The sequence below is a fragment of the Pseudophryne corroboree genome, chromosome 5 (assembly GCF_028390025.1).
Source record: "Pseudophryne corroboree isolate aPseCor3 chromosome 5, aPseCor3.hap2, whole genome shotgun sequence".
NCBI classification, from domain to species: domain Eukaryota; kingdom Metazoa; phylum Chordata; class Amphibia; order Anura; family Myobatrachidae; genus Pseudophryne; species Pseudophryne corroboree.
The window spans coordinates 847,022,523-847,041,912 of record NC_086448.1 but is presented as its reverse complement, the minus strand read 5'-3'; the positions used below and the strand labels follow the sequence as shown (position 1 = coordinate 847,041,912).

The 19,390-nt window shown below is 46.2% G+C and overlaps 1 protein-coding gene across 1 annotated transcript in view; it reads left to right on the top strand.

The window, feature by feature from the left end:
* LOC134929706 (SCO-spondin-like) overlaps window positions 1-19,390 on the top strand; it is a 583,357-nt gene that overhangs the window by 561,375 nt on the left and 2,592 nt on the right. The window contains exons 104-106 of the mRNA XM_063925285.1: window positions 6,983-7,078; window positions 12,870-12,930; window positions 16,720-16,849. Coding sequence (XP_063781355.1) covers window positions 6,983-7,078; window positions 12,870-12,930; window positions 16,720-16,849 — 287 coding nt within the window. The remainder of the gene's footprint in view (window positions 1-6,982; window positions 7,079-12,869; window positions 12,931-16,719; window positions 16,850-19,390) is intronic.

Genomic DNA, 19,390 nt, shown 5'->3' with positions numbered 1-19,390 from the left:
CCAACAACTCTCCGCCGGGTCGCAACAACGCTTACCCACGGTACAAGTGCTGTCTCGACGGGCGTCTGTGTCGGATATACTAGCAGGTCCAGCAGACGTTACCAGGCTGTGGCCGGAGCACAGGGAGAAGGTAAGACATCGGTTCCACCTAGTCGCGGAATACGGACACAGCCGCACTGTATTAGGAGGAGACTACCAAACAGTAGCTGGCGCCGCCACCACGGGTGCTCCAGCGCTAGGCCTTAGGGATCATACGGCACCAGGATTAGTATGAGGCTGCGATCCCTAGGGTTGATGTCAGCGGTGGGGAGTCAAATGCTCTCCTGGTCGCCCCTCCCCCCAGTTCATGACCAGTTTCCGCGAGTCTCCCGCCATGAACCGTTGCCTCAGTTCCGTCTCAGACGCTACGACGAGGGGTCTTTGACGCAGCATAGGCCGCTGCGTCTGTGTTCACTAAGCGCTACTGGGAGGAGACCCGGTCGCAGTACAGGCATCTGTATGACCGGTGCGTCTGTATGCACAGTGCGTCTGTGTCCACTTAGAGTGCCCGGAGCGGCAGTGTACACTAGTAGCGTCTTGGTCCACTCAGCGTTCGCTAACGTATTGATCGATCTTGGAAGTGAGGTGAGTCTCCCTGTATCCCACTCTACTGAGTACGGGTTATGCAGCACTAAATTTCTATCTACTTTGTCAGTATGAATAGTTAAGTTTAAGTGCCTATTGCATATGAGTCTGTGTACATTACTGTGGTTTTCTTCGCATTGCGTCTGAATACTTTAAGATCTGTATAAAACAGAGGGGGTAATTCCAAGTTGATCGCAGCAGGACATTTTTTAGCAGTTGGCCAAAACCATGTGCACTGCAGGGGAGGCAGATATAACATGTGCAGAGAGAGTTAGATTTGGGTGTGGTGAGTTCAATCTGCAATCTAAATTGCAGTGTAAAAATAAAGCAGCCAGTATTTACCCTGCACAGAAACAAAATAACCCACCCAAATCTAACTCTCTCTGCACATGTTATATCTGCTCCCCTGCAGTGCACATGGTTTTGCCCAACTGCTAAAAAATTTCCTGCTGCGATCAACTTGGAATTACCCCCAGAATTCAGTAATATGTACTCCTACATACTTTACAATGTGTTTGTAGTTGATTATGTGCTCATATGACTAATATATAACATGTGACTGACTGCTAGTGTGATTGCTGACTTTATTATATGTTTGTCAGTTGCTTCTTCTGGTCCTCAATGCTGGTGCATGGGTAGGGTCAGATTGATATCACTTTAGAAGGTTAAAGTGATTACAGTCACAAATTGTGTAGTTCACTGTTAAAGTACTTTATCATGTCTAAGAGCAGCAAATGTGACGAGGGTATACTCACAGTAACACCAACATTCATATCATGTTTGTCTTGCAAAACTGTATTATCCTCTCAGGATCTGGTACAGGATGGTTTATGTGCAAATTGTTTTGCTTTTCAGCAGATTTCAAGGCAGATCCCTGTTCAACATCAGGTTGTGATAGATCCACCTTGGGCGATGTTTGCACAGACCTTGTCCAGTATAGCTGAACGGGTAATTCCCACAGCTTCGCTACCAGGAATGGGGTACACTACCAACCCATACATGCAGCTCCATACCTACGGTATACCTTTTCCCTCACCAGCTTCTCCAAAGAGACAAGCTGATAAACCAAGTGTAAGTAAACCGTCAACTTCACAGGCTACACAGTATGATACATCGGACGATGAAAGCTCTAGATACTCTACTTCGGCATATGAGGAACAAGTAGAAGGTCTCAGCTCAGTGGATATAGCTGAGCTTATTAGAGCAGTAAAGGCCATTCTATCCTTAGAGGATTCAGCAGAGCCTGTGTTAAAAGCCAAGGCATCTGTATTTAAACGGCCCAAAGTAGGTAAGACTGAGTTTCCAGGGTCAGACCAGCTTACGGAAATCATGGAAGAGGCTTGGGCTACACCAAGTAAAAAATATAGAATTCACAAAAAATGGGATTCCAATTATCCTTTTCCAGCTGGGGACTGTTTAAAATGGGAAATGGCTCCCAAAGTAGATACGCATGTCATCCGATTAGTGCGAAAATCTATATTGCCTTTGCCATCAACGTCATTGGATGATGTCACGGATAGGAGAGTGGATGGTTTTCTGAAAACCATATTTTCTCTGTCTGGGGCAGTCATAAGGCCAGCCATGGCTTCAGCTTGGATGGCAAAAGCAGTGGCTGCCTGGATAGACGTACTGGAAGACGGTCTTTCAGCACCTTCAAGGGAGCAAGAATCCTATATAGCTCACATAAAACAGGCTGCAATATTCTTGGAAGAAGCAGTATTAGATATGGGTACTATCGCCTCCAGGGCATCAGCTTCAACAATAGCTGCTCGCAGAGCACTTTGGTTACGTACATGGAAAGCTGATTTAGAATCTAAGAAGGTTCTGGAATCTTTGCCTTTTACTGGAAGCATTCTGTTTGGTAAAGAATTGACAGATATTCTGGAGTCAGAAGCAGACTCCAAAAAGGTAAAATTTCCTTCCACATATAACCCCAAACGTGGGGGTCCCGCTTTTCAGCCCTTTGGGTCACAAGGAAAAGCAAAAGGAAAAAGTGATCGTAAGCAGCCCCAATATAATAAATGTGTTAAGGCAAAAAATCAATGGGCTACCAGAACGCCAGCCTCCAAACCAGAGAATAAGCCATCAGTTTGATATTGCGGGCCTCCTCCTGGGGGACCCCATGGTAAGGGGCCGACTTCTTCAGTTTGCACAGATATGGCAGCAGTCTACAACAGATGCCTGGGTGCAGGAAGTGGTATCTCTGGGTTATGTTTTTCCCTTCAAGAAGCATCCTCCTCGAAGGTACTTCTGCACCAGCCCGTCTCGGGTAGAGATGAAGGCCAGGGCTTTGCAAGAAGCAGTTCAGAAATTGCTTCAGTCAGGAGTAGTCATTCCAGTACTCCCAGCACAATGGGGACAGGGGTTTTACTCCAAACTGTTTTTGGTTCAGGAGTCAAATGGGTCATTCCAGCCAATTCTCAATCTCAAAATTCTGAACAAATACATTTGGGTCCCACGGTTTCACATGGAGACGTTACGCTCCATAGTTTTAGCCATGGAACCAGGGGATTATATAGTATCCCTGGATATTCAGGATGCTTACCTACATGTTCCTATAGCACTGTCCCATCAGTGCTATCTCAGGTTCGCTATCCTCCAGCAGCATTTTCAGTTCCAGGCATTACCGTTTGGGTTAGCCACGGCACTCAGAGTGTTTACAAAAATCATGGTGGTTATGGCAGCTTATCTTTGCAAGCAGGGGATAAGAATGTTTCCATACCTCGACGACCTGTTAATTCTAGCACAATCACAGGAATTGATCTTGGGCAAAATCGTCTCTAGTTCCGTCACAACGGATGACTCACTTGGGGGCTGTACTGGATTCAAGTCTGCAGAAAATATTTTTACCTTTGGACAAGATAGCCAAGGTACAGTCAAGGACTCAGGAGTTGTTACACAGTCAAACAATATCAATCCACGCAGCTATGCGACTGATGGGTTTGATGGTGTCAACATTCGACATGGTGGAGTATGTACAATTCCACTCAAGACCTCGGCAGCGTCTGATTCTGGCCAGATGGAATGGAGAACATCAGACAATAAAGAAACAGACTATGGTACTTTCACACAAGGTAAGAAAGTCATCAGCCTGGTGGCTACAGACATCGCATCTAGACAAAGGGAGAACCTTTTGGATATCAGATTGGGAGATCCTGACAACAGATGCCAGTCTCCAGGGCTGGGGAGTAGTGTCCGGAAGATTATGGTTCCAGGGACAATGGACCACAGAAGAAAGTCGCCTGCCAATAAATCTGTTAGCGCTTCGGGCCATATACATGGCAGTTTTTCAGGCAAAGGACACTTTTCAAGGAAGACCAGTCCAGATCCGCTCGGACAATGCTACGGCAGTAGCGTACCTCAACCATCAGGGAGGAACGCGCAGTCAAACAGCAATGAAGGAGGTAAGTCACATACTAAAGTGGGCAGAACTCCATCTTCCAGCATTGTTGGCAGTATTCGTTCTGGGAGTCCTAAACTGGGAAGCGGACTTTCTCAGTCGACACGCCATTCAGGCAAGCGAATGGGCATTACACCCAGAAGTCTTCCAGATTCTAGTAGACAAGTGGGGGTTGCCAGAGATAGATCTCATTGGCGTCCCGTCTGAACAATAAAGTACCCGCATATGGGTCAAGAACAAAGGTTCCCAGAGCGATCTTTGTAGACGCCCTGTCAGTGAAATTAGATTTTCATCTGGCGTATCTGTTTCCTCCAATCTCCCTGTTACCCAGGGTGGTGAGGAAGCTAAAAGAAGCAAAAGGATGCCGTGATTCTAATAGCTCCGGCTTGGCCCAGAAGGCATTGGTACACAGATCTGCAGAGGATGTCGATTGATGCTCCACTTCTGCTCCCTCAACGTCCAGATCTACTGATGAAGGGTCCTTGTTATCACGGGCATCTGGATCGGCTGTCTTTGACGGCGTGGCTCTTGAAACCTCTATCCTGAAGTCAAGAGGATTCTCACAACAGGTAATTCAAAGTATGCTCAGAGCAAGGAAACCTTCCTCAGCTCGCATTTATCACCGAATATGGCAAACCTATATTCATTGGTGCAGTGAAAGAAATATGTACCCGAAATCTTTCCAAATTTCTAGGGTCTTAGATTTCCTTCAGGTGGGAATGGATAAAGGTTTGAAGGTGGCTTCCTTGAGAGTGTAAATATGAGCATTGACTGTATGGTTCCAAAAGAAAATTGCCAATTTACAGGATGTGCGTACTTTCTTCCAGGGAATGCTGCGCATTCAACCTCCGTTTGTTCTGCCTACAGTGCCTTGGGACTTAAATTTAGTCCTGAAAGCCCTTCAGGTTGCTCCATTTGAACCACTTAATAAAGTGGATCTGAAATGGTTGACAGCTAAAGTACACTTTCTACTGACTATGGCATCAGCTAGAAGAGTATCAGATTTAGGAGCACTGTCATGTTTTTCTCCTTTTCTGATTTATTTATCCAGATAGAGCAGTTCTCAGAACTAGGTCTGGGTATCTTCCGAAGGTGGTGTCTTAATTCCACCTTAATGAAGTAATTGTAGTCCCGGCTTTTCAGGTACCGGGACTTTCTTTGGGAGATGCATCGTTGGACGTAGTCCGGGCATTAAGGATCTACATGGATTGTACCAGTGCCATCAGAAAGACAGATTCTCTCTTCATTCTCTACGGATTTCACAAGAGAGGATGGCCTGCTGATAAGCAGACACTGGCAAGATGGCTTTGGATGACGATTTCAGAAGCATATTCTCAGGCTGATCTCCCTATTCTGGATAATGTCTCTGCTCACTCTACACGTAAGGTAGGTCCTTCATGGACAGCATAACATAGTGCTTCAGCAGAACAGATATGTAAGGCAGCCACATGGTCTTCCATTAACACATTCATTAGACATTATGCCTTGGATACGTTTGCCTCTCGAGACGCTGAATTCGGGCATAAGGTTCTCCTGTCCAATCAGGAGCGTCCCCACCACTAAATTGCTTTGGGAAATCCCATTGCTATCCTGTGGATAACCTGTGGACCCTGCCGAAGAAATATACGTTATGGTAAGAACTTACCGTTGATAACGGTATTTCTCCTATGTCCACAGGTTTCCACAGGAATCCCACCATGACGCACCTGTCGCTCCATCATATCCCATTGTTCTCCTGTGGAACCTGTGGCTATATATTCTCCCCCCCCCCCCTCCCCCCCGCACAGTGCCCTCATTCACATGTAGTTGAAGTTACGGCCAGTGTTCGGTACGTTCCACATGCACCGGACCCGTTCTGCAGTGTCACTGATTGACATTCTGATGCCGAGTGGCGGTAGCGGCGATGGCCTCAGTTTCTCCAAACGGCAGCCGGCAGGAAAGAAAATGCAGTGGGCGGCGTGTTGCCGGCGTTTAGGGGGAGGGAGGTGGCCGGGATCTCCACCCTAGGACGGAGATTTCCTGGCCTCTTGGCAGCTCCTGTGGTGGCCGGCTTCTGCGAGTCCATTTATTTATTATTTATGTATTACCAGTTATTTATATAGCGCACACATATTCCGCAGCGCTGTACAGAGAATATTAGGCCAGTCACATCAGTCCCTGCCCCAGTGAGCTTACACTCTATTCCCCATCACATGTACACGCACATTCACACTAGGGATAATTTTGTTGGGAGCCAATTCACCTACCAGTATATATTTGGATTGTGGGAGGAAACCGGAGTACCCGGGGAAAACCCACGCAAGTACGGGGAGAACATACAAACTCCACACAGTTAGGGCCATGGTGGGAACTGAACCCATGACCTCAGTGCTGTGAGGCGGTAATGCTAGCCACTACACCATCCGTGCATGGTCATGCCGCCGGCTGATGGTTTTGGAGACGATCTGATAATGCGCCTTAGGATGCAGCTCAGACCAGTAACGCAGCAGTGACGCGTCCTGCTGCATTACCATATTGGTGCTGTCGCTGCTTCCATGTAAGATACAGCAATGGCGGCTCCACGCACACCTGAATGACGGCCCGTGCTGTTGTGTTATTGAATTGTTACTGCCGGCAGGATTGCGGTGTGACATCACAACCAGAAACAGCGTTTATGTATCGGCCGCTGACAGTCACACTGAAGGGAGGACGGAGAAATAGGGACACTGAGCCCGTTAGTCGCACACATTTGACACTGACGCTTATTACCATGTGGGACCCACATTAGGGGATAGGACGGGACACTGTAACCTGGATCATGGTCCGCAGGTTACCCCTATGGATGGGGTCTCTGTACCCCCAGAATCCCCATCATAGGCTGGTCACCCCACTGTTAGTGTAACACCTGATGGACTGTAAATCTTATTGATCATTTATTACTTGTGGCATCTGTGTAACACTGAGATCTGTATTGTACAGCCTGGCGCAGATTGGCAGGACGGATGTAACACGTGTCGCTGTGTGAATGGCATAGGGGTCTGCGCTGCCAGGTGCCCCCCGATGTATTGTGTAGAGGTACGTGCCAAATACATGGGATATGTTACATATATCACACTGACACAATAATATGCTACATATATCTCACTGATACTGACACGTTACATATATCACACTGATACTGGGGTAATTACGTGTTATATATATCACACTGATACTGACACGTTACATATATCACACTGATACTGGGGTAATTATGTGTTACATATATCACACTGATACTGGGGTAATAACACGTTACATATATCACACTGATACTGGGGTAATAACACGTTACATATATCTCACTGATACTGACACGTTACATATATCACACTGATACTGGGGTAATAACGCGTTACATATATCTCACTGATACTGACACGTTACATATATCACACTGATACTGGGTAATAACAGGTTACATATATCACACTGATACTGGGGTAATAACATGTTACATATATCACACTGATACTGGGGTAATGACACGTTACATATATCACACTGATACTGGGTAATAACAGGTTACATATATCACACTGATAACATGTTACATATATCACACTGATACTGGGGTAATAACACGTTACATATATCACAATGATACTGGGGTAATGACACGTTACATATATCACACTGATACTGGGTAATAATACGTTACATATATCACACTGATACTGGGTAATAACAGGTTACATATATCACACTGATACTGGGGTAATTACGTGTTACATATATCACACTGATACTGACACGTTACATATATCACACTGATACTGGGGTAATTATGTGTTACATATATCACACTGATACTGAGGTAATAACACGTTACATATATCACACTGATACTGGGGTAATGACACGTTACATATATCACACTGATACTGGGTAATAATACGTTACATATATCACACTGATACTGGGTAATAACAGGTTACATATATCACACTGATACTGGGGTAATAACATGTTACATATATCACACTGATACTGGGGTAATGACACGTTACATATATCACACTGATACTGGGTAATAGGTTACATATATCACACTGATAACATGTTACATATATCACACTGATACTGGGGTAATAACACGTTACATATATCACAATGCTACTGGGGTAATGACACGTTACATATATCACACTGATACTGGGTAATAACACGTTACATATATCACACTGATACTGGGTAATAACAGGTTACATATATCACAGTGATACTGGGGTAATGACACGTTACATATATCACACTGATACTGGGTAATAACAGGTTACATATATCACACTGATACTGGGGTAATGTGTTACATATATCACACTGATACTGGGGTATTGACACATTACATATATCACACTGATACTGGGGTAATGACACGTTACATATATCACACTGATACTGGGTAATAACATGTTACATATATCACACAGATACTGGGGTAATAATGTGTTACATATATCACACTGATACTGGGGTAATAGGTTACATATATCACACTGATACTGGGGTAATGACACGTTACATATATCACACTGATACTGGGGTAATAACAGGTTACATATATCACACTGATACTGGTGGTAATGACACGTTACATATATCACACTGAAACTGGTGTAATGACGTTACATATATCACACTGATACTGGAGTAATGACACGTTACATATATCACACTGATACTGGGGTAATAACAGGTTACACATCACACTGATCACACTGATACTGGGGTAATAACAGGTTACATATATCACACTGATACTGGGGTAATAACAGGTTACATATATCACACTGATACTGGGGTAATGACACGTTATATATATCGCACTGATACTGGGGTAATAATGTGTTACATATATCACACTGATACTGGGGTATTGACACATTACATATATCACACTGATACTGGGGTAATGACACGTTACATATATCACACTGATACTGGGTAATAACATGTTACATATATCACACAGATACTGGGGTAATAATGTGTTACATATATCACACTGATACTGGGGTAATAGGTTACATATATCACACTGATACTGGGGTAATGACACGTTACATATATCACACTGATACTGGGGTAATAACAGGTTACATATATCACACTGATACTGGGGTAATGACACGTTACATATATCACACTGAAACTGGTGTAATGACGTTACATATATCACACTGATACTGGGGTAATGACACGTTACATATATCACACTGATACTGGGGTAATAACAGGTTACACATCACACTGATCACACTGATACTGGGGTAATAACAGGTTACATATATCACACTGATACTGGGGTAATAACAGGTTACATATATCACACTGATACTGGGGTAATGACACGTTATATATATCGCACTGATACTGGGGTAATAACGGGTTACATATATCACACTGATACTGGGGTAAAAGGTTACATATATCACACTGATACTGGGGTAATAATGTGTTACATATATCACACTGATACTGGGGTAATAACGGGTTACATATATCACACTGATACTGGGGTAATGACACGTTACATATATCACACTGATACTGGGGTAATAACGTGTTACATATATCACACTGATACTGGGGTAATGACACGTTACATATATCACACTGATACTGGGGTAATAATGTGTTACATATATCACTGATACTGGGGTAATAACAGGTTACATATATCACACTGATACTGGGGTAATGACACGTTACATATATCAGACTGATACTGGGGTAATAACGTGTTACATATATCGCACTGATACTCTGGTAATAATGTGTTACATATATCACACTGATACTGGGGTAATAACAGGTTACATATATCACACTGATACTGGGGTAATAGGTTACATATATCACACTGACACAATAATATGCTACATATATCAGACTGATACTGGGGTAATAATGTGTTACATATATCGCACTGATACTCTGGTAATAATGTGTTACATATATCACACTGATACTGGGGTAATAACAGGTTACATATATCACACTGATACTGGGGTAATAACAGGTTACATATATCACACTGATACTGGGTAATAACATGTTACATATATCACACTGATACTGGGGTAATAACAGATTACATATATCACACTGATACTTGGGAAATAACACGTTTCACATATCACACTGATACTGGGGTAATAACAGGTTACATATATCACACTGATACTGGGGTAATAACAGGTTACATATATCACACGGATACTGGGGTAATAACACGTTACATGTATCACACTGATACTGGGGTAATAACGTATTATATATATCACACTGATACTGGGGTAATGACATGTTACATACATCACAATGATACTGGGGTAATAATGAGTTACACATATCGCACCGATACTGGGGTAATAACGTTACATATATCACATTGATACTGGGGTAATAACGGGTTACATATCTCGCCCTGATGCTGAGGCCAAGTTGGTTTAAGGTTTGTGGGGGCCCCTAGCAGTAAGATTATCAGTAAGAAATACTGGTGATGCTATTACTCCCAGCACCACACGTTATACACACTGCAGTGTCCCCCAGGGCACATTGTGCCACACAAAGACCCCAGGTCACATACTGTATGCCACAGTGCCCGCTGTGCTGGTGATGTAGCTATGTGTGATAACCCCAGTTACCTTTTTGTTAATCCGTCTCAGTACTGGGGTAAAAACACGTTCTATACTGTATATCACAGTGCCATAATAACATGTAACATACATCACACTGACTTTGTAACATGCATCACAGTGCCATAATAACATGTAACATACATCACAGTACCATAATAACATGTAACATACATCACACTGACTTTGTAACATGCATCACAGTGCCATAATAACATGTAACATACATCACAGTGCCATAATAACATGTAACATACATCACACTGACTTTGTAACATGCATCACAGTGCCATAATAACATGTAACATACATCACAGTGCCATAATAACATGTAACATACATCACAGTGCCATAATAACATGTAACATACATCACACTGACTTTGTAACATGCATCACAGTGCCATAATAACATGTAACATACATCACAGTACCATAATAACATGTAACATACATCACACTGACTTTGTAACATGCATCACAGTGCCATAATAACATGTAACATACATCACAGTGCCATAATAACATGTAACATACATCACACTGACTTTGTAACGTGCATCACAGTGCCATAATAACATGTAACATACATAACAGTGACATAATAACATGTAACATACATCACACTGACATATTAACATGTAACATACATCACACTGACATAATAACATGTAACATGCATCACAGTGCCATGATAACATGTAACATGCATCACACTGACATAATAACATGTAACATACATTACAGTGCCATAATAACATGTAACATACATCACAGTGCCATAAAAACATGTAACGTACATCACACTGACATAACATGTAACATACATTACAGTGCTATAATAACATGTAACATAAATCACACTGACATAACAACATGTAACATGCATCACACTGACATTATAACTTGTAACATGCATCACACTGACATTATAACTTGTAACATGCATCACACGTAACATACATCACAGTGCCATAATAACATGTCACATCACAGTGCCATAATAACATGTCACATGCATCACATTGACATAATAACTTGTAACATGCATCACACTGACATAATAACATGTAACATGCATCACACTGACATAATAACATGTAACATACATCACAGTGCCATAATAACATGTAACATACATCACACTGACATAATAACATGTAACATACATTACAGTGCCATCATAACATGTAACATACATCACACTGACATAATAACATGTAACATGCATCACACTGACATTTTAACATGTAGCATGCATCACACTGACATAATAACATTTGACATACATCACAGTGCCATAATAACATGTCACATACATCACAGTGCCATAGTAACATGTAACATGCATCACATTGACATAATAACTTGTAACATGCATCACACTGACATAATAACATGTAACATGCATCACAGTGCCATAATAACATGTCACATCACACTGACATAATAACATGTAACATGCATCACAGTGCCATAACATGTCACATACATCACAGTGCCATAATAACATGTAACATGCATCACACTGACATAATGACATATAACATACATCACACTGACATAATAACATGTAACATGCATTATAGTGCCATAATAACATGTAACATGCTTAACACTGACATAACATGTAACATGCATTATAGTGCCATAATAACATGTAACATACATCACACTGACATAATAACATGTAACATACATCACACTGACATAATAACATGTAACATGCATTATAGTGCCATAATAACATGTAACATGCTTCACACTGACATAATAACATGTAACATACGTCACACTGACATAATAACATGTAACATACATCACACTGACATAATAACATGTAACATGCATTATAGTGCCATAATAACATGTAACATGCATCACACTGACATTATAACATGTAACATACATCACACTGACATAATAACATGTAACATACATCACAGTGCCATAATAACATGTAACATACATTACAGTGCCATAATAACATATAACATACATCACACTCACATAATAACATGTAACATACATGACACTGACTCCGTAACATACATCACACTGATACTGGGGTAATAACCAGATACTAGAATAATGACTGGTACCAGAGTAGTACCAGACACGGGTCTCCTTCTAGTAATAATACCTGGGGTAGGAACATGTGTAATAACTTCCTGTCTCCTGCAGGGCGAGGTAAAGGTTCAGGAGCCGGAAGAATGTTGTCCTGTTTGCCGGAAAGAGATACGAGGTATAATGTGTGCTAAATGCTGGGGCATATCTACTTGTCACTATGAGGCCGACCTCTGTTCTAGGGGTGAGGTCACCTCAGTCACTGGGGCCGACCTCTATTCTAGGGGTGAGGTCACGTCAGTCACCGGGGAGGCTGCCCTCTATTCTAGGGGTGAGGTCACATCAGTCACCGGGGAGGCTGCCCTCTATTCTAGGGGGAGGTCACGTCAGTCACCGGGGAGGCTGCCCTCTATTCTAGGGGTGAGGTCACGTCAGTCACCGGGGAGGCTGCCCTCTATTCTAGGGGTGAGGTCACATCAGTCACCGGGGAGGCTGCCCTCTATTCTAGGGGGAGGTCACCTCAGTCACTGGGGAGGCTGCCCTCTATTCTAGGGGGAGGTCACCTCAGTCACTGGGGAGGCTGCCCTCTATTCTAGGGGTGAGGTCACGTCAGTCACCGGGGAGGCTGCCCTCTATTCTAGGGGTGAGGTCACATCAGTCACCGGGGAGGCTGCCCTCTATTCTAGGGGTGAGGTCACGTCAGTCACCGGGGAGGCTGCCCTCTATTCTAGGGGTGAGGTCACATCAGTCACCGGGGAGGCTGCCCTCTATTCTAGGGGGAGGTCACCTCAGTCACTGGGGAGGCTGCCCTCTATTCTAGGGGGAGGTCACATCAGTCACCGAGGAGGCTGCCCTCTATTCTAGGGGTGAGGTCACATCAGTCACTGGGGAGGCTACCCTCTATTCTAGGGGTGAGGTCACCTCAGTCACTGGGGAGGCTGCCCTCTATTCTAGGGGTGAGGTCACATCAGTCACTGTGGAGGCTGCCCTCTATTCAAGGGGGAGGTCACCTCAGTCACTGGGGAGGCTGCCCTCTATTCTAGGGGGAGGTCACATCAGTCACCGAGGAGGCTGCCCTCTATTCTAGGGGTGAGGTCACATCAGTCACTGGGGAGGCTGCCCTCTATTCTAGGGGTGAGGTCACCTCAGTCACTGGGGAGGCTGCCCTCTATTCTAGGGATGAGGTCACATCAGTCACCGAGGAGGCTGCCCTCTATTCTAGGGGTGAGGTCACATCAGTCACTGGGGAGGCTGCCCTCTATTCTAGGGGTGAGGTCACATCAGTCACCGGGGAGGCTGCCCTCTATTCTAGGGGTGAGGTCACATCAGTCACTGGGGAGGCTGCCCTCTATTCTAGGGGTGAGGTCACCTCAGTCACTGGGGGGGCTGCCCTCTATTCTAGGGGGAGGTCACCTCAGTCACCGGGGAGGCTGCCCTCTATTCTAGGGGTGAGGTCACATCAGTCACCGGGGAGGCTGCCCTCTATTCTAGGGGGAGGTCACGTCAGTCACCGGGGAGGCTGCCCTCTATTCTAGGGGTGAGGTCACATCAGTCACCGGGGAGGCTGCCCTCTATTCTAGGGGGAGGTCACCTCAGTCACTGGGAGGCTGCCCTCTATTCTAGGGGGAGGTCACCTCAGTCACCGAGGAGGCTGCCCTCTATTCTAGGGATGAGGTCACATCAGTCACCGAGGAGGCTGCCCTCTATTCTAGGGGTGAGGTCACATCAGTCACTGGGAGGCTGCCCTCTATTCTAGGGGTGAGGTCACCTCAGTCACTGGGGAGGCTGCCCTCTATTCTAGGGATGAGGTCACATCAGTCACCGAGGAGGCTGCCCTCTATTCTAGGGGTGAGGTCACGTCAGTCACCGAGGAGGCTGCCCTCTATTCTAGGGGTGAGGTCACGTCAGTCACTGGGGAGGCTGCCCTCTATTCTAGGGGTGAGGTCACATCAGTCACCGAGGAGGCTGCCCTCTATTCTAGGGGTGAGGTCACATCAGTCACCGGGGCGGTTGCCCTCTATTCTATCTCTAACCTCCCCTCACACAGCCTAACCCTGTCCTCACCCTAGTGTCTAGCAATAACCCACCCTTACTGTAGCATAACCCTCTGCAAGGTGTCTAACCTCTTCCCTCCCGCAGCCTAACCCTAACCTCCCCTCCCGCAGCCTAACCCTAACCTCCCCTCCCGCAGCCTAACCTCCGCTCCCGCAGCCTAACCCTAACCCTCCCCCTTCCGCAGCCTAACCCTAACCCTCCCCCTCCCGCAGCCTAACCCTAACCCTCCTGCAGCCTAACCCTAACCTTCCCCTCCCGCAGCCTAACCCTAACCTCTCCCCTCCCGCAGCCTAACCCTAACCTTCCCCTCCCGCAGCCTAACCCTAACCTTCCCCTCCCGCAGCCTAACCCTAACCCTCCCCCTCCTGCAGCCTAACCCTAACCTCTCCCCTCCCACAGCCTAACCCTAACCTCTCCCCTCCCGCAGCCTAACCCTAACCTTCCCCTCCCGCAGCCTAACCCTAACCCTCCCCCTCCTGCAGCTTAACCCTAACCTCTCCCCTCCCGCAGCCTAACCCTAACCTCCCCTCCCGCAGCCTAACTCTAACCTCTCCCCTCCCGCAGCCTGACCCTAACCTCCCCTCCCGCAGCCTAACCCTAACCTCTCCCCTCCCACAGCCTAACCCTAACCTCCCCTCCTGCAGTGTAACCCTAACCTACCCTCCCGCAGCCTAACCCTAACTTCTCCCCTCCCGCAGCCTAACCCTAACCTCTCCCCTCCCGCAGCCTAAACCTAACCTCTCCCCTCCCACAGCCTAACCCTAACCTCTCCCCTCCCGCAGCCTAAACCTAACCTCTCCCCTCCTGCAGCCTAAACCTAACCTCTCCCCTTCTGCAGCCTAACCCTAACCTCCCTTCCTGCAGCCTAACCCTAACCTCCCCTCCGCAGCCTAACCCTAACCTCCCCTCCCGCAGCCTAACCCTCCCCTCCCGCAGCCTAACCCTCCTCTCCCACAGTCTCACCCTAATCCTCCCCTCCCACAGCCTAACCCTAACCTCTCCCCTCCCACAGCCTTACCCTACCCCTCCCGCAGCCTAACCCTAACCCTCCCCTCCCACAGTCTCACCCTAACCCTCCCCTCCCACAGCCTAACCCTAACGTCCCCTTCCGCAGCCTAACCCTAACCTTCCCCTCCTGCAGCCTAACCCTAACCTCCCCTTCTGCAGTGTAAACCTAACGTCCCCTCCCGCAGCCTAACCCTAACCTCCCCTCCTGCAGCCTAACCCTAACCTCCCCTCCTGCAGTGTAACCCTAACCTCCCCTCCTGCAGCCTAACCCTAATCTCCCCTCCTGCAGTGTAACCCTAACCTCCCCTCCTGCAGCCTAACCCTAACCTCCCCTCCTGCAGTGTAACCCTAACCTCCCCTCCCGCAGCCTAACCATGTCAACTGGATGACTATATCCCCAATAATGCAGATTGAATGGGAATGCTATTGCCAGAAAGGGGGTTAGTGACGCTGGGACACACTTCCTTATGTGGAAAGTAATTGCCCCCCTATAGCATCCTGGTGCTTTATATAGAAAATGTGTAGATAAATTAGTAGCGTTTAATGTTACATCACAGCGCACCAGCCAATCCCTGATGTTTTTATTGTGTGTGTGACAGGGCATAAGCCTTGTATTTGATAATGAAGGAATATTAGGAACATAGTCACCAATATTGTCTAGCTGCAGGACTATTTAGGGTACAGAACTCCATTGTATATCAGATTTACCTGTAAGCCAGGACCTACAATGAAATAGAGTATAATGATGCCACCTGGTGCCCCCTGGATTACGTCACACTTCTGCCAATCACACCGGCGGCACAGGCCCAGTATAATACGCATTGGCTGGAATTACATAATGACAGAGCGGGGCTTGAGCCTAGTGCGACCAAACTGAGAATTTACACTGAGAATGTGTCTACAGATGACCGCTCACCGGTGTGCAGTCTCCACAGAGAACTCCGGAACATCACCAAGGGCAGCTGCTATCTGGAAGATGTGGAGGTGGCCTTCTGTCAGGGACAATGCCTGTCCTGGACAATGTCCTCGCAGAGGTGAGCGGCTGAGGATGGGAGGGGGCGTATTCAGAAACTAGGACGCTTCATTATTATTATCGTTTATTAATATAGCGCCAAAAGGGTTCCGCAGCGCCCAATTACAGAGTATATAAACAAATAAGCAAAACAAGAAAACACGATGTAGGACAAGTACAGGGTATATACACATAGCTACAGGATGGCAGAAAACCGAGGGATTTGGTGCCGTTGAAGGGAGTATTGAATAAAAAAGGTTAAGTAAGGGACGGAATAGCACATGTGGGAAGAGGGCTCTTCTTGTGAAAATGTTCATTGTAACGTGGAGGGGCACACAGACAGGGGTGACAGAGATGGGGTACATAGAAAGCATAGAACAGAAGGTTAGGATGAGATGTGGCTGGGTTTGGCAAAGAAGTGGGTCTTGAGAGCCCGTTTGAAGTTCTGTAGAGAGGAGGAGAGTCTGAGGGGGAGAGGTAGGGAATTCCAGAGAAAGGGAGCAGCACGTGAGAAATCTTGGAGGTAGGAGTGGGAGGAAGTAATCCGTAGGCAGGAGAGTCGGAGTGCATTAGCAGAGTGAAGAGAACGGGTGGGAGTGTAAAGGGAGATAAGGTCAGAGATGTAGATGGGAGATGAGTGGGTGAGGGCTTTGTAAGTGAGTGTGAGAAGCTTGAATTGGATTGTGAAAGGGAAGGGAAGCCAGTGAGGGTCTTGTAGGAGAGGAGAGGTGGACGTAGGGCGTTTGGTGAGGAAGATGAGCCGGGCAGCAGCATTGAAAATAGGTTGGAGTGGAGAGAGGTATGTGTCAGGAAGCCAGTGAGGGTCTTGTAGGAGAGGAGAGGTGGACGTAGTGCGTTTGGTGAGGAAGATGAGTTGGGCAGCAGCATTGAGTATAGATTGGAGTGGAGAGAGGTATGTGTCAGGGAGACCAGTTAGGAGGAGATTACAGTAGTCCAGTCTGGAGATGACCAGTGAGTGGATAAGAGTCTTAGTAGCATCCTGGGTCAGAATGGGTCTGATCCTGGAAATGTTTTTTAGATGAAAACGGCAGGTTTGTGAGAGGTGCTGAATGTGTGGTTTGAAGGAGAGGGAGGAGTCAAGGATTACTCCAAGACAGCGCACTTGGGGGCTTGAGGAGATGGGTATGGGTCATTAGGTCGACAAGACTTAGGTCGATAGTCATTAGGTCGACCACTATTGGTCAACATGCATTAGGTTGAAAGGGTCAGTAGGTCGACAGGAACAAGGTTGACATGGAAAAAGGTCGACATGAGTTTTCTAACTTTGTTCGGTGCCGTTTTCTTCGTAATGTGTCCGGAAACCCTAATTAGTGCACCGTGTCCCTCGCTTTGCTCGCCATGCTTCAGGCAAGGTGTCTTGCTCCGTTACCGCTGCGCTCGGCACAGGTTACCTTCCCAATTGTAGTCCACGTGGATCGTAAAGTATGAAAAAGTTCAAAAAATGCAAAAAAAATAAAATTTAAAAACTCATGTCGACCTTGTTCATGTTGACCTAATGACCGTGTCGACCTAGTGACCATGTTGACCTAATGCATGTCGACCAACAGTGGTCGACCTAATGACTGTCGACCTAAGTCTTGTCGACCTAATGACCGTAAACCGAGGTGATAGTAGTGCCATCAATAGATAATGAGATTGTAGGAGGTGAGGTTAAGCGGGAGGGAGGGAAGATGATCAGCTCGGTCTTAGACATGTTGAGTGTAAGAAAGCGCTGGTACATCCAGGAAGAGATAGCAGAGTGACAGTTGGAGATACGAGTGAGGAGAGCGGGGGAGAGGTCAGGGGAGGAGAGGTAGATTTGAGTGTCATCAGCATAGAGATGATACTGGAAATCATAAGAACTAATGAGCTGTCCTAGTGAGGACGTATAGAGAGAGAAGAGGACCAAGAACAGAGCCTTGGGGTACACCTACAGTTAGTGGAAGTGAGGGGGAGGTGGAGTCATGAGAGAGACAGAGAAGGAACGGTCAGAGAGGTAGGAGGACAGCCAGGAGAGGGCAGTATCACACAGACCAAGAGAGTGAAGCATTTGCAGATGGAGAGGGTGGTCCACTGTGTCAAAAGCAGCAGAGAGGTCAAGTAGAATAAGTAGAGAGAAGTGGCCCTTAGATTTAGCAGCATGGAGGTCATTGCAGACTTTCGTGGGGTAGTTACAGTGTAGTGGAGAGGACGGAAGCCAGACTGGAAAGGGTCAAGAAGTGAGTGAGAGGATAGAAAGTAATGTGGTTATAGTCAATACGCTCAAGGAGTTTGGAGGCAAAAGGAAGGAGAGAGATGGGTCGGTAGTTGGAGAGAGGGTTTGGATCAAGGGTAGGACTTTCAAGAATAGGAGAGATGAGTGCATGCTTGAAGGCAGAGGGGACAGTATCTGATCAGAGGGAGAGACTCAGGAGGTGGGCAAGATGGGAACAGGCAGAGAGAGAGAGGTAGCGTAGGAGGCGGGAGGGGATAGGATCAAGTGGGGAGGTGGTGGTGGTGGGGGGGGGAGGACAGATGAGGGCCATGACTTCCTCACCAGGTACGTAGGAGAAAGATGTCAGAG